The sequence below is a fragment of the Streptopelia decaocto genome, assembly GCF_964273445.1.
Source record: "Streptopelia decaocto genome assembly, chromosome: 2".
In the NCBI taxonomy this organism is placed as follows: domain Eukaryota; kingdom Metazoa; phylum Chordata; class Aves; order Columbiformes; family Columbidae; genus Streptopelia; species Streptopelia decaocto.
Window position 1 is genome coordinate 50,205,296 of NC_138655.1, and position 12,814 is coordinate 50,218,109.

Genomic DNA, 12,814 nt, shown 5'->3' on the forward strand with positions numbered 1-12,814 from the left:
CACTCAATCCTGATCTGCACTCAAGGCCTCACAGGCTGCTGCAACAATGTGTAAGGGCTGCAACCCTTTACGGCAAAGGGCCATAAAGAAACCCCCACGGGATTCATTATCCAGAATGATTGGAAGGTTGGAACGAATGTCTAGCCAAAAAAACCCCACAGCAGCACAGAATTGCTATCTCACGTGTTGTTTTCTCCTTCATGACTACTACTTTCCTCTCTTCCCTCTCTTGCTGCAGGAAAGGTTGGAGAAGCAGAGGTGGTAGCTTCTTTAAAGGACATTTTATCTGCTTTTCTTTGTAGGCAAACTGAGAAAGGCTCACAAAATTAATTCCTTTTCCATGTGGTTTTGAATGTGTTGTATAACTCACAGTAGAAACAGGAAATGAATATCTCTGTGAGGCTTAGAGCAAGGATCAGGACAGATAACCAGAATTACTTTCAGGCTGGTACCCAAGGCAGGCAATCTGTTTCTCTTTGTTTAATGTAGGGAGGTTAATTCAAGAAGCAAGTTTGGCTGGCTGAACCATGCTCTTCTAAATCCATGCAAAAGTTTAGCTTGGTGCCTGTATGCTGTGCAGAAGAGGCTTTCAGCGTGCAGTGCTTTAAGAAAAGAAGTCCGTGACAAACAGAATACTTTACCAGTTATCAGAAGGGCAGAAGATGGATGGACAGAGCAGACAACAGATACACTGGACAGACAGATAAGTTGGTGGAAAGAATTAGTTTGCCTAAGGCGAGCGGAGTTCTGCTTTCTGAGATTCAGAGACAAAATCTATCTGATTATGCTCTTATTCAGCTTTATCAAGGGAGATAAGATCCAAAGTTTGACTTCATGGGCCAGTAACAATTCTGTTTTCTTCCAAGTTTCTAAGTAATTTATGTTCACCAGAAGTACAGTAAACTTTCATGGAGACAGACAGAGAACATGCACCCTTTTCCTATAGAATAATTAACTTATAAGCATGAGAAAATGAACACAAAATGTGTACAACTGCCTGATGACTACAATAGGCATACAAAGGAAGATTTAGTTTCTGCTAACCTTCAACCGTGTCACAAAGTGTTTCGCAACAGTAAGCTCTGAGGCAGGATTCCCAAGGAGGATCTCAAAACGATACTGCAGACCTAACTTGTCTCTTACTTCTTGTAACCTCTCCTTGGCCAGCATGGCCAGCTGCACAGATGGCACCCTAATGACAAGCATGTGGCCACAGCCATTCTTATCCTTTCCTGGAGAAGTGATAAGGTCATCCATGATGCTGAGTGTTTCGGGTGTGCTGTGATCCCTTAGGGAGGCCATGGTTGTGAGAGCCATCAGAGCTTGGGAATACTGCTGAATGAGGAGGTAGCAGCGGATCACCATGCTGTGCAGCCGGGGGTACCTTTGAGGAGATATGGTTCTGTGTTAGCACATGCAAAGTCACAGCAATGTCTGAATATTAGCAAAAAAACAGGACCATATGGTAAAGCACTACCCATTTTTTTTTCTGTAGTGCTCAAAGAACAAAGCCTTTGATTTTCATGGACAGTGATTTTGCACAAAACCTACCTATGTTTTAAAGAAATGTATATAACAGTCCAAATGCAGAAGATAAAGAGCTAAGTCATGTGCTCAAGCAACTGGAATTATGAATTTCTGTTACCTTCATTTGGGCCAGAATTTCAGCTAAAGATCTTCAGCTTGATGGAGATACAGATCCTCTCGGATGTGTTTCACTTTAACGGCACAGGCTAATAACTACTTCGCTGTCCATAAGCTTTTTCTTCTATGCCCTTGGAGGACCATTGGTGCTTCGAGTGGTTTGTGAGAGAAGTAACTTCGTAATTTCACATCTCTCAACTTCTCACCAGAAAGTCAGACTGACCAACAGGAAAAGCTGGCTCTGAGCCAAATCTGAACTTCCATTTTGCCTTTTAACTTGCATAGCACATGTTTCTCTCATTACAGCTACATGCAGTGAAAACAGATATGAATTCACAAGCAAACTGTTTAAAAAAAATAAAAATCAAATTCTACTCAAGGTATCCTTAAGATACCAATCAAGCAGAATCCCAAGCTCCCTATTTACCTTTCTAAAAGCGTGTTGACCATTTTTTCAAAGGTTTCATCACATCTCAAAAGGGGACTTGTGACTCCCCACTGGAGGGATTTGCTGTATTCATTCAAACCAAAGTACAACTTGTCCTCATTTGCTGTGTCATCCTGCTCCATACAAAGATAGCAAAAACATAAGGAAAACTGGAATCAATTTTAATTTCCAAAGTATTTTCCAATAATAGTGTCCTTTATTTTCATTCATTCTCCCTCAGCGATGTTTTTTGTTTGTTTCAAAGAATACAGTAAAATGTAAACTGTTTTTTACTTAACTAGTCTACAGCTAGGAAAGAAAGACATAGGTCCCTGCAAACATTTCAATACATCTCCTACTTGTGATTGCACGGGGTTTCTAGAATCCTGCTAATTATTTTCTGACTCTCTATCTCTGGCTTTATATCTACTGACAACTGTTATTTCATTTCTATTTAAAGCAGAACCTGAAAACAGAAGGATTATTAATTTCCAAAATTCTTCTTGATTGTTAGATTCTACACATCTCTAATGGCAATCAGAAACCAATCTTTTCTTCGCTGGAATGTAAATCTGCAGACAGCAATCAGAAAGGCAGAATATTTGCTGCCTCACGAGGCCTTTGCTGGAAGGACAGCATGGTCTCCAGTGCATTTACATCACTGGTAATCACTAGGAATGCAATTAATCACATTCAGTCTCCCCCTTTTTTGTGGGTCATTTTTTTTATCGGAAGACTGAAAGTTGTTGATTTTTTACTTTTGGGAAACAAAATATTGTCTAGACCATTTTACAGAAGGTCACCGCATTGGCTTATATTAACAATCAACCAAAAAGCAAACTTTGAATATTAATTCACTCCATTTCCACTACTTCGTTTGACTCTTAACTATTTTTTACAGCTATGACTTTAAGACACTTTACAGACACAAATGGTCCACTCAACACTGTAAAGTCAAACTTGATATAAATTTACCAAACAAGGAATAGGAGAAAAGGATATTTCTAAATCAGGTTTAGCCAAAACATCCTCAGAATGTGGCTGAAATGGTGAAAAAAGCTAATGGCACAGAATGTCAAACAGACCTTTCCCACGTCTTCTCTGCATAATGACAGAATCTACCACACTGTAACTTGTTAACCTAGCACATAACTTTTATTAGAACCAGAGAAGTAATGACCAGATTTGACAGGCTGTGCAACATACGACTTACAGTCAAAAGTCAGACTGCTTGAAAATGGAAAGCCAGCTCCAGAGCTTTATGGCACATCTACAGAGGTTTGTCTGACCAGAGTGTAGAAAGTACTTTCTCATATTGCACAACTGGACAAAGAAAAATGTGCAATTCCTGGGCCTAAAATATCAGTACTACCCATACCATCAGCATCCTGAGACTACATATCTGGAGCCAAAGAGAACAACCTCCAGCACAGATAGACCTCCCTCGTAGCAATTTTCTTTAATAGGCATCTGCTAGACAGCTTTAGGTGTTAAGTCCACATTAACATTCACAGTTAAAATTAACAATTAAACACTTACCATAGTGTCAAATTGTATCCAATGTACCTCATTGCTAGAGTTGATCCTGGACTGCTGCGTTTGCAAGGCATAAGGAAAAGAGCTGACCTGAAGAACAAGGAGGTTGAATGCTTCAAGGACCTCCCTGCAATTAATAACTCTATCAGCCAGACCATGACTAGGCTCACCATGTGACAGGGAACTTGAAATGGCACTGCAGAAATAAGAATGCAAAGAATTGCCTTACTGACATCCTGAGATTCGATGGCTTACTCTGTTCCTAAAGAAAAACGTCCAAATGATCATGGCACTGAGAATCACAGCTGAAAAATCTTTTTGGAAGGCTGAAAGATGTCAAAAACCATCTGAGTGTTCTCCACGGGTAGACTCGGGCAACAGGGGAGGGAAAAACTAAATTAAGGACCAAAATCTGCTGACAGTGAAAAGGTGAATTAGTGTGCTCATTTAGAAAAGCATTGCATGAAGGAAACAAAAAATAGGCCCAAGATGATGAAATCTCTCACCAAGAAACACTGTAGGGTTAGGATATAGCAATTTACAATTTTACAAAATCCAGTGGATTTTCCAGCCTGAAACAACATACTTCTAAAAGACTAGGGAACCTGAGAGTCTCCTGATACCCTGATTTTCAGCTCTTGGAATTATATTTGCCTCCAGGATATTTGGGAATTCCAAATTCAGTGTGCAGCAAAGACAGTAACAAAAATGTGATTGTGGGGATAAGGCAGGAAGAATGTTGCTTTTATCTATTTCCAGCTGTCCTTCAAGTAAAGTATTTTGTTTATTATAACTCTGATATTCAAATGAATCCCATAGCCTTACGCACTGTGTCTAAATCACATTAAGATTTTTCTCCTCAGTTTGCTCAGGGTAGAAGAGCAGAATAATTAGCTTTAGTTACTTTTTTCTTTTTCCATAATAAAGTTGTGATTCGGTGTGAGGAAATGTTTCTGCACACATGTGTATGTGTTGTTGTAGTCAGACCTAATGCTGGCCAAATCCAACACAGATGTTTTTAAATACTCTTCTCACAGGAGCTAGGGCATTTTTCAGATGATGCAAAGAGTTAAATGTCTGTAAGCATTCTTATATTAAAAACAATACCATCATCAAGGATAAAAACATGAATTAAAACATGAGTAGTTTGTGAACATGGGGGAGATTTGGGTTAAGTAGAGAAAAACGGGCAGAACAGAAAAAAAGACGAGAACAAAGGAAGTGGCAAAATTCAGCCCTTTTTCCTAGACTTCAGTACCACAGCACTTAGACCTAGAAATAGTCTTGTTAGGGATCCAAAAATCTGAAACTAGTATCACCTATCTTCAACTGAACCAGGATTAGTTAACAAATAACACTGGCAAGCAAAAAGGATGATTTCTGATTTTGAGGCGCCACATGCTTTAGGCCTCGAGAAAGCACTGGGTATCTAAGATGGTTATGTCTTTTGAAAAGCCTGACTGAAAGATACTGGAAGAGGATCGTTTTCCTTTAGTAGGCTGAAGCAGCTACCTTGTTAAATCCACGTGGGCATTGTCATGAACCAGCACAAACAGTGTATAGGGATTCTGCTTCACTCGTCTCATGAAAACTTCAAATTTTGTTTGAATTTCATTGTCCAGCCGAACCACATATTTCTCGGCTCTCTGATATGCTGTGCCATTGTCTTCTAGGCCCAAATCCACAAGGACACCTGTCAGAAAGAACACAACAAAAATCTTTTCCTTTGAGTATATCCAAAAATGAAGTGTCAACAGTAGGATGCCACTTGTATGCCAACACCAGGACTTACCCAAATCACTGATATGCCCTAGTAAAGATGATTAACTGAATGCATTTTCTCTCTCAGAAAACTTGCCCACATTTAGCTAATATATTAATCCTGCCTGAGTCAGAAAAAGTTATGCTGACCCTTCCTTTGTAAAAATCATAACTTTAAAAAAATAATAATTTTACGTATGTCCTGGTTTTGTTAAAAACAAGTTTCTCTTTTAGTGAATTTGCCTGTCAGCTAAAGCTTCATATTAGCTGCATTTCCCTGGAGAACCAGATACATGTTTTGGTAAACATAGCAATGGAATGCAAACTTATTGCTAAGCACGGATGGACATCTCCCGAGAGGGGCAACCAGGAACAAGTGACCAAGAAACTGACCAACAGTGTGTAACATTCCATTCACGTGAATACTTCATATAAAAGTGGGAGATCACAAGGATCTCTTCCCTTTTTTCCTTATGGCTGACATTAGGAGAGGACCTTGCTAGTCATCCCTGCAAACTGAGGCCTAGTGAGAGACTGAATCCAGGTCCAGTTGGCTGCAGAGTCTAGTCCAGGACTTTGGTTGCCGGCTCTGCAGTTGCTGAGACTTTCAAGATTGGTTTTGTATATTTTGTATTATTTTCTATATTCTTATTAGTAGCATTAGTAAAACATTTTTAATTTTTCCAACTCTCTTCTCTCTGTCCTTCTTTCCCTCCCGATCGCCTGTCCTGAGTGGGAAGGGGGGAGAGGGAGGAGCAAAAGGGGGAAGCGGGGGGTGGGGGGGGGGGAGGAGAGGAGGTTAACAATACATCTGCCAGGGTTTTATTGTCACCCCGCAATCTAAACCCTTGACAATGTAAAACTGACTCTCACCAATATAATATAATTTTTTTCATGCTGTGCTTTAACATTTGTGCCAATACAACTACTCTCTAGCAGTCTTTACAATGATAGATTGCCATCACATTGATAACGTAGGCATGATGGCTATCATAGTATACAGCTTTGAACGCCATTTCAATTAAAGTAGTAGCAACAAGCTACTGTGAAATGTGGGTCAACTATGTATTTGCCAGGGTCTTGATGATTTAAAAAAATCATTTTTAAAAAGTAAAGTAAAACCCGTTCATTAAGAAAAAAATAAAAGTGAAACCCTGTTAACAGATACCAGAAAACCTCTTCTTTAGTGCGTAGCAGCAAATTAAGTAAATATGTCTGGAAAAAAAAAAGGACTAAAACAAAAAAAAAAAAAACAAACCCATAAAGTTATGTTAGAAAGGAAAAGAAACCCAGACTTCAAGTAATCTATTTTATTCTTTTCACTTAACTAGTAAAATAGTATAAAGCAGATTAAAAAAAATACAGAGGTGGGACACAATACTAAGCAATATCAGGGCATAGGTGCACAAAAGTGTAGGACTGTTTAGTTCAGAGTAGAAAATAAGAGGAAAAAAGCCCACAGCTACCCAAAAAGCATTACACCAGAAGCACATATTCATGTTTTTCAAACACAAACGCAAGTTATTATTAGATAAAGCTGAAGGCAGAAAAAAAATGTTCAGCTGATTAAAAAGAAATCCTAAATACACAACTATCCTAAGGACTTAGGATATGAGTGATCAAGAGCTAAAAAGGACCAAACATTTACACAGAAAGTCCTTAGTTCTATCAGGCAGTAACATTCTCCAGGGAGAAGCTCTGATCCTTTTCTGGACCTTTGTCAGTCACTAGGAGAGTGGATAACAGAGGTTATTCTCAAGGGGGACATATTCCATAGCCTTCCCACTGAGGTCTTCTTGTTTCTCTTGAAGCATTTGGTACCACCATGGTCACACACACAACCCCAGAAGAAGAAAACTCACCATGTGAACCAGTATAGCAATTATTGTGTACCCATGTGCATGTGTTACTCAGGCATTTATCTACCTAATAAGAGACCTTCCTGCACATACATCTGTGCTAATATATACATGAGCATATGCACAAATGTGTGCCTAGAACAAATGGCACTAACAGCTCTAGGGGACAAAAGATCTGAACAGTCACATTTGCCCATCCTCTCTCTATTTTGACAGGTCAATACTACTCCACATATTTGTCAGACCTGCATGAATATGGCAATTTCTTTTGACACCTACAAGGCACAGCTTGGGCCCAAATTATGAAAGGAATATACTTAGAGTTCATCAATGATACCAAGTAATGGAGCTAATATTGCAAAATACATATTGGAGCAACTTCTCAATTTATAGCAGATATGATTCAATAACATCACATACTTTGGTTTAACAGTCTCTTTTTCCCCCTCCTCCCTTTTACCTGATTGTCGAATCCTTTGAAGGGTCTGCTGCACCAGGACTTCTGACCGGGGAACTATAACGATGAAGTCCACTTTGCTGAAGTGGCCCAGATCCAGGCTCTGATTGCCACTGTCTGCTATAGCACAAACCTGGGACAAGAGCTTTCTGGCAACCGTAAGCTGTGGCTGGTAAATTTGGAAGGTATCAACATCCAAATCTAGAGTGTGTTTTTTTGAAAAAGAAAACAAAACACAAGAAACATGTTTACTTTCCCACCCCCCCAAATAAACATGACTCTCCAAACAGCTTACCCTCTATGATAGGGGCCGGGGGGAAATCACTTATCAGAATAAATCTTACCACTCTGGAGAACTGAGTCCAGATCACAAATGCCAAGCTTCCTTTTTTGATCAAAATGTGATACTATATCAGATGACCTTTAGTACCACATTGCCCGTTTTTTAAATACCTGAAGTGTTTTGAGGATTTTTAACAGTGCCGCCCAAGGAAACCTCAATGCCAACATAGTGAAATGCATTCTGTTAACTGAACCACCACATACATAACACGCATGCACATATATATATCTAAAAGATATGCATGTGTACATATATAAAAAGCATATATATATATATACACATCCAGAGAGCTCTAATGTTCTCCTGAAACTTGCAGTTCTTCAGGAGCTTCCCTCCACCACTCCTGCTGGGAGTGAGGTGCTGAGGTGGTTGTGCTTGGGACATGATGGGATGAGAGCCAGCACACCTATCGACTGAGGAAACTGAGCCTGCATTGATAATCCTGCCAAAAAGACTCTGCCAGGACAGGAGGTCAGTTGGAAGTTTGTTTGTACATCGTCTCTGCTGTGAAGTACTGAGTCTCGCTCTAAGTCATGACTGAGACAACCGTATGTCTATATACTGACTGACACTAATATACACTGTGAAGGGAAGATGAGCAATACACCCAGGCAATAAATCTCAGTTATTGGGAGGGGCTATTTATTTCTTTGGAGGTTTCCTCATTTTTAACAAAATTTTAGTCTCAGATTTATTTTAACTTAATGAATGTACCAGTACTATTCAATATATTCATCGATGACTTGGATGAGGGAATAGAGTGCACTGTCAGCAAGTTTGCTCATGACACCAAACCAGGAGGGGTGGCTGACACGCCAGAAGGCTGTGCTGCCATCCAGAGACCTGGACAGGCTGGAGAGTTGGGTGGGGAAAAATTTAATGTAATATAACAAGGGCAAGTGTAGAGTCTTGCATCGGGGCAGGAACAACCCCAGGACCCAGTATAAGTTGGGGAACAACCTGTTAGAGAGCAGCGTAGGGGAAAGGCACCTGGGGGTCCTGGTGGACAGCAGGATGACCATGAGCCAGCACTGTGCCCTTGCGGCCAGGAAGGCCAATGGCATCCTGGGGTGTATTACAAGGGGGGTGGTTAGCAGGTCGAGAGAGGTCCTCCTTCCCCTCTACTCTGCCCTGGTGAGACCACACCTGGAATACTGTGTCCAGTTCTGGGCCCCTCAGTTCCAGAAGGACAGGGAACTGCTGGAGAGAGTCCAGCTCAGGGCAACAAAGATGATTAAGGGAGTGGAGCATCTCCCTTATGAGGAAAGGCTGAGGGAGCTGGGGCTCTTTAGCTTGGAGAAGAGGAGACTAAGGGGGGACCTCATTAATGTTCATAAATATGTAAAGGGCAAGTGTCACAAGGATGCAGCCAGGCTCTTCTCGGTGACAACCAATGATAAGACAAGGGGCAATGGGTGCAATCTGGAACACAGGAGGTTCCACTTAAATATGAGAAGAAACTTCTTCACAGTGGGGATGACAGAGCACTGGAACAGGCTGCCCAGGGGGGTTGTGGAGTCTCCTACTCTGGAGACATTCAAAACCCACCTGGACGCCTTCCTGTGTAACCTCATCTCGGTGTTCCTGCTCTGGCGGGGGGATTGGACTGGGTGATCTTTCAAGGTCCATTCCAATCCCTAATGTTCTGTGATTTATTTTACCTTAATGAATGTCAGTACAGCACTAGCTGCAGAGACCTTGGCGACCGGAGCTTTGCTCTCTATAGACATGTACCACAGGGTTCATGTCTTCCTGAACAAAAAGCATGCTCCTGTATTTCAGTATTTCCAGCAGGTAAACTCTATGCCCAAGAGTCCATGTTTCTATAGCTCCTGAATATTTTCAACTTGCAGGTTAACAAATTAAAACCTATAATGCCATTACAGGGTTTTTTTTAATGTCAGTTTTTCTACTACATAATAAGTTTCTGATTAATGGAGTACTTATAAAAACACCTAGGGCAAAATTCTTAACAAAAACCCAAAACAAAACAAAAACACAACATGCCACAAACCCAACAGAAAAACCAAAACTACTCCATAGTTAACACATGAGAACTATTGGTGCTTTTTTAAATAATAAGCCACTTTATAAAATCTTGAAATTTACATTAAAATTGGAAGGTGACTGGGGCAAAAACCTGATACGCTAGTTTTATATAGACACACGTGTGTTTGTGTGTATGCATTTATCTCCTGCTAAAACCTGCCTCAGTGTTCATTTTGGTAGATCTACTACAGGATAAAGATCCCTCTCACTGTCTAGGAGACTTACCTCTGCTTTTTTTAATTCAGGCAGATTTCCAGTGGCTTCAACCACTGTACAGCCACATTTTAAAAACAAAACTAGCTCAGAATAATTGTTTGAGAAAACAAGAACATTGAAAAAAGCACAGCTGCACATCATTACATGGTGAGAACAAAAAAATAACAGACTCAAAAGATTGTTCTCCTTCTAATTAATCCTCTGAGGGAGCTCAAGACTTGTCCTTCCAGGGGTGCCAATGTACCTGGAAGCCTTCCTTACTGGATCTTGTGATCCATGTGGAGACCATAAACCACCTTGTTTTCATTCAGATCTAACACTGAGTTGATTATTTCAAGCTAACTAATGTGAATACCTTTCACAGGGAAAAAGCTTTACTGGGGGTTGAATTTGTTTCAATACTAGACCTAAAAGAATCTCAGGGTTCACAGCAGATCAGTGTATCTTTTACCATTAATGTCATATGAAAAAGAAAGTATTGTTAAAACTCTGAATTATGAAAGAATTCCAAAATGGCTAAAATTCTAATTAGCATTTTTAGACAGGCAATCCTAGCTCATATTTTGCACCTAAGGTATGTCACCATATTACACTGAATAAGACACATCTCAAATAAACAAATTACAGGTTACACTTGCCTAGTACTTTCAGTCCAAGATCTTAAAACATTTTCCCTACAAGTTTAAGCCTCAGGGCACAAGTGTGTAGTACATATTATTACCATTTTACATGTGGAAAGTGAAGAATATCGTAAATTAAGATATAGGAAGACATCTGGGGAGATCAGAACAAGAACAGAGTTTCCCTATGCCTTACATTTCACTGCTAGGTGCAAAAGAGTGAGATGAGTCCACAGCACCAAGGAATATCTTCTCTGCTTAGTGCAGGACAGAAGATCACTGATTTTACCTTAAGAATTATAAAACACAGGGAAAAAGCATTGCTGAAGGTTACTACAGCAATTTTCTGAGAGACTCGTGTATTGCTACATTCAGCTGGTAGTATTAATATTTGAAGGCTTGCACACTGACTGCAGCTGTGCCCTTGGAGTCTTCTGAGGCACATGCACTTTGGCATATAACAAACTACTCACTTATTTCACATCTTGCACTTAAAACAAAATTACCTGGTTCTTGTGTAGAAACCATGGCAATTGCCTCCTGAGATGACACACACTCACTAACATCTCCATTAAAAGGAATAATGACACTTTCCCCTCGCTGCTGTAGCATTTTCTCCAGCAGCTTGTCCAAATCATCACCTGGGTAAGAATTAGCAACACCAAATTATCTGGCAGCCATTTTAGACAAATGATGTACATTACATACATACACGTTATCACACAGCTGATGTTGAATCTGCGATGGGGCAGGGGACTGGAGATACAGGGAACAGAGGGAGGGAGAATATTTTCCTCTTGTATTTACTGATTTGCCAATTGAATGAATTCCAAAAAAAAAGCAAGCGCAGCTGAATAATTTCAGCTCTGTGCCTTTACAGCTGGTGATGACATCTGATGATTACAAAGAAACACACCCTATAAAACCAACTCTAGAACTTGTGCTAAAAGCGCAAACAAGAAAATATTCAAGCACTTATGGGTGCCCTGCCATCACATTCAGCAATATAAACAGTGATAAAAACGTTTTGCCACAGGACAAGTAACTCCCAGTGCTCGGGTGAAGGAGACGGGCGCTCCTTTACACACAGGGAATGGAGAGGAGGCAAGAACACCTCTCGGGGGAGAGGGCAGAGCTGTATTAACGTGCGCTTTAACTGCTGAACAAGACAAACACCAACCCTAAAGAAATTATTGTCTTGGCTGGAACTTCTGTTTCTTTGGATCACTCACCTAAAGACGTATTTTTGAAATGCGATGCCAGGAAACTAACTTTCCCTGTGATGAGCTCGTAACTGATTTCTTTTAAAAACTCACTGGTGGTAAGCATGCTTTCTGCAAGTGCCCTGGATTGATACTGACCTGGAGAAGAGGAGGAAAAAGCAAAAGCAATTGTTAATACAATTATTAACACAACTTCTTCATCCTAGAGGTGTGGGACATGCTGATCTTCAGTCACGGATCTGCACTGTCTTTACCCAGTAGACTGAGAGAGCACTCTCAAGTCTATTTTGCTAGTGACGGAAGAATCAGTTATATTGGTTTAGCATGCCCTTTGCAAGCTGTTGCCCACAGTTTTGCACACTTGGGTGAAAAATGATATGCAAACTATCTGTACTTTAGATGGAACAAAGATTTATGGTGAAATATGAAAAAGTAATTATTCTTAGTATTAAAAATATTAAAAAATTGAGATCACTAATTTATCTGCCCACAAAGGCAAGATGACTTAATCAAAATCCACTTCCATCCTGACACACACGAACATCACAGCCAGTCACCAATGTGGAATCTGAAAATCAACATGGTAAAAAGGATAAAAAGCATGTTCTGCTTTACAGTGGTCTGCAGAAGACAGTGGTCAATCCAGTTTTGTCATGTGAAATAGCACAGCTGTTACACA

The 12,814-nt window shown here is 40.2% G+C and overlaps 1 protein-coding gene across 1 annotated transcript in view; it reads right to left on the reverse strand.

Annotated features, from left to right (window-relative positions):
* GREB1L (GREB1 like retinoic acid receptor coactivator) overlaps positions 1–12,814 on the reverse strand; it is a 142,690-nt gene that overhangs the window by 23,630 nt on the left and 106,246 nt on the right. Inside the window, exons 14-20 of the mRNA XM_082046953.1 lie at positions 12,145–12,273; positions 11,419–11,553; positions 7,688–7,885; positions 5,120–5,300; positions 3,611–3,803; positions 2,072–2,205; positions 1,045–1,384 (exon numbers count right to left, since the gene is read on the reverse strand). Coding sequence (XP_081903079.1) covers positions 1,045–1,384; positions 2,072–2,205; positions 3,611–3,803; positions 5,120–5,300; positions 7,688–7,885; positions 11,419–11,553; positions 12,145–12,273 — 1,310 coding nt within the window. The remainder of the gene's footprint in view (positions 1–1,044; positions 1,385–2,071; positions 2,206–3,610; positions 3,804–5,119; positions 5,301–7,687; positions 7,886–11,418; positions 11,554–12,144; positions 12,274–12,814) is intronic.